At 39.3% G+C, this 2,641-nt stretch overlaps 1 protein-coding gene across 1 annotated transcript; it reads right to left on the reverse strand.

Moving 5' to 3' along the window:
- Positions 1–925: 925 nt before the first annotated feature.
- Positions 926–1,477, reverse strand: LOC147384459 (uncharacterized). Its single transcript, XM_086424941.1, has one exon. The coding sequence runs from the start codon at positions 1,475–1,477 to the stop codon at positions 926–928; it is 552 nt and encodes a 183-aa protein (XP_086281067.1).
- Positions 1,478–2,641: the final 1,164 nt, after the last annotated feature.

Raw genomic sequence — 2,641 nt, forward strand, 5'->3', positions numbered from 1 at the left:
ACAACGTTGCCACGTTATGATTCACGAAATGAGTCCCATTATCTAATAGGATTTTCTTTGGCACCCCAAAACTATATATGATATGTTCTTTGATAAAACTAGAAATTGTCATTCTTAGAATGCCATCTTCAGGGGAAATGATTCCACCCATTTCGTGAAAAATTTCATCGTTGTGATATCCAAATATGACTTATGGTTAATTGGTCCTTTAAGGTCAAGACCCCAGCAATAAAATGGCCTGGGTGTTTCCAAGCAATGTAATTTTGTGGTTGGTAAGTGAATTAGGATTCCATGCACTTGGCATTGCAAACATCTCTTAGAAAATTTGCAGCACATTCTTCCATTATAGGCTAATAATAGCCTATGTCCAATAGTCTTTTGAATAGGCATCACCCTCCTTGATGCTCACCATTTGTACCTGAATGCAATTCCTCCAACACCCATTGTGCCTCCCTTTTCGAAAGGCATCGTAGCAACTTGCTATTGAAACTTTTCGTATAAAATATATCTTGCAACACGACAGAATGCTTTGCACCCCTTCTTAGACAGGCTACTTTGTTGTGATCGGCTAGTACATATCCTTCTTTTAGGTATTTGGTGAGTGTCTAGCACCATTCATCTTCACTCTCTACCATTACCACTTATGCCTAACAAGGTGTGGCTTGACCTTTAGGGCACAATTCCAACACAAGTCATGATTGAATAGCTACTTAAGCCAATAGTATACTTGTCATTGAATGCGTGTGTACAGTACGACATCTAAAATTTTCCAACAAAGTCCATTATGCATCTCTTTCAAAACTTCTTCGGCCTCCTTTGGGCCTAAACACCTTGCTAAAGCCTCATCCGGACACTTGTGATAAAGTACTTCTTGATAAACGACAAACGACGTGAGTTGACACATCGTCATTTTCCTCTCTGCTAGCTACAAGTTTAAGTCCTTGATTATGTCACTTCGCCAGTCTTCTTGTTCATCAATGTAGTCATCAGAGTACAAAGCTAAAGGTGTTGTCCACTTGATGATACATACATTCTCTTCCTCTTCAAAATAAACTTTTGATGCTAGAGTGGTGAGGGCATCTGCGTGCATGTTTGTTGTTATCCCAATATGCAATATTATAACATTTGTGAACCATTTTAGCAGACTTTGCGCTCTCACATGATATGGTGCCAAAGAGAGTTCTTTTAATGACAACTTTCCTTTCATTTGTTTAGCTAGGAGGTTTGAGTCCCGTTTTACGTCTAGGTTTCGAATACCTATAGCTTTTGTGATTGAAAGCCTTATAAGGAAGGCTTCGTACTCAACTACATTATTAGTATAGGGGAAGGCTAGCTTGACTGATAGTGATGTCGATATCCAATTGGGATCAGTTAATACTACCCTGGCGTCCTCGCCTTCGGCTATTGATGATCCATCAAAATGGAGAGTCCATTTTTTAGTTGTTGAATTAGACGTTGGGGAATCAAGTGCCACCATTGCTTATGGAAAATCTTTAGAAGATTCGACTTATGAACCACATTTTGACCCTGGAAATGCTGCAAGTATATCTACTAAAGCCTGACCCCTGACTACTTTTGGTGCGATATACTATATAAAAATTCTGACAGCATTATCGTCCATTGGGCAACTCTATCAGTCAACATGGGCCTAGTTAGAAAATACCAAACCGGGTTCGCCCTGCTATTATATGAATCGTGTTAGCTAGGAGATAATATCTCAGCTTTTGAGATGCATAAACAAAGGCAAGACACACCTTTTCAACCTTCGGGTATCGCAAATCAGCACCATGCAAAATTCGACTCATATAGTATATTGGTCATTCAATGCCATGTAGATCTTCCTGGCAAAACAAGGCCCCAATAGCTTCCTCCATGAACACAAGGTAAATAACAAAAGGCCTGTCAAAAATATGTGGAACAAGTACGGTTGCCTTACTCATGGCTCACTTTACTTCGTCTAGCTTGGTGGGAATTTTTCCATTCCAATTTTACATTCTTCTACAATAATGCTATCAGAGGCATTGTGGACTATGCCATCCCCAGAATGGAATGCCTTAAATATGATATTTTCCCCAAAAAACTCTTGACCTGCTTGATTGTCTTTGGTGCGATTATGGACATGATAGCTTCAACCCTTGATGACTCAATACTTATCCCTCTTTGTTGCGCAATAAAACCCAAAAAGTTCCCTGTCGACACACTAAAAAAGCATTTCAATGGGTTCATGCGTAATCTGTGTTAACGGCATCTCAAAAGTACATCCCGTAGAGTGGCCCAATGTTCATCACGTCTCTTGCTTTTTACCAAAAGATCATTCACATAATCTTCAACTTTGTGATACAGCATGTCCTTGAAAATGATGTCCATCGCCTTTTGGTAGGTAACTCCGACATTTTTTAACCCAAACAACATAAACATATAGTGGTAGTTCCTAGATGGCATGCGAAATGAGGTTTTTCGACGTCTTCTGGCGCCATCTTAATCTGATTATAACCATTGTATCCAACTAGAAAAGGAAAAAGTTCAAGACCTGCCGTGACATCAACCAACATGTCAATTTTTGGTAAAAGGTATTCATCATTTGGACAACCTTGTTAAGGTCGCGAAAGTCCACACAACATTGAATTTGACTATTCTTTTT

The sequence above is a fragment of the Akebia trifoliata genome, chromosome 15 (genome assembly GCF_017979445.1).
Source record: "Akebia trifoliata isolate Shusen 1 chromosome 15, ASM1797944v1, whole genome shotgun sequence".
Lineage (NCBI taxonomy): Eukaryota > Viridiplantae > Streptophyta > Magnoliopsida > Ranunculales > Lardizabalaceae > Akebia > Akebia trifoliata.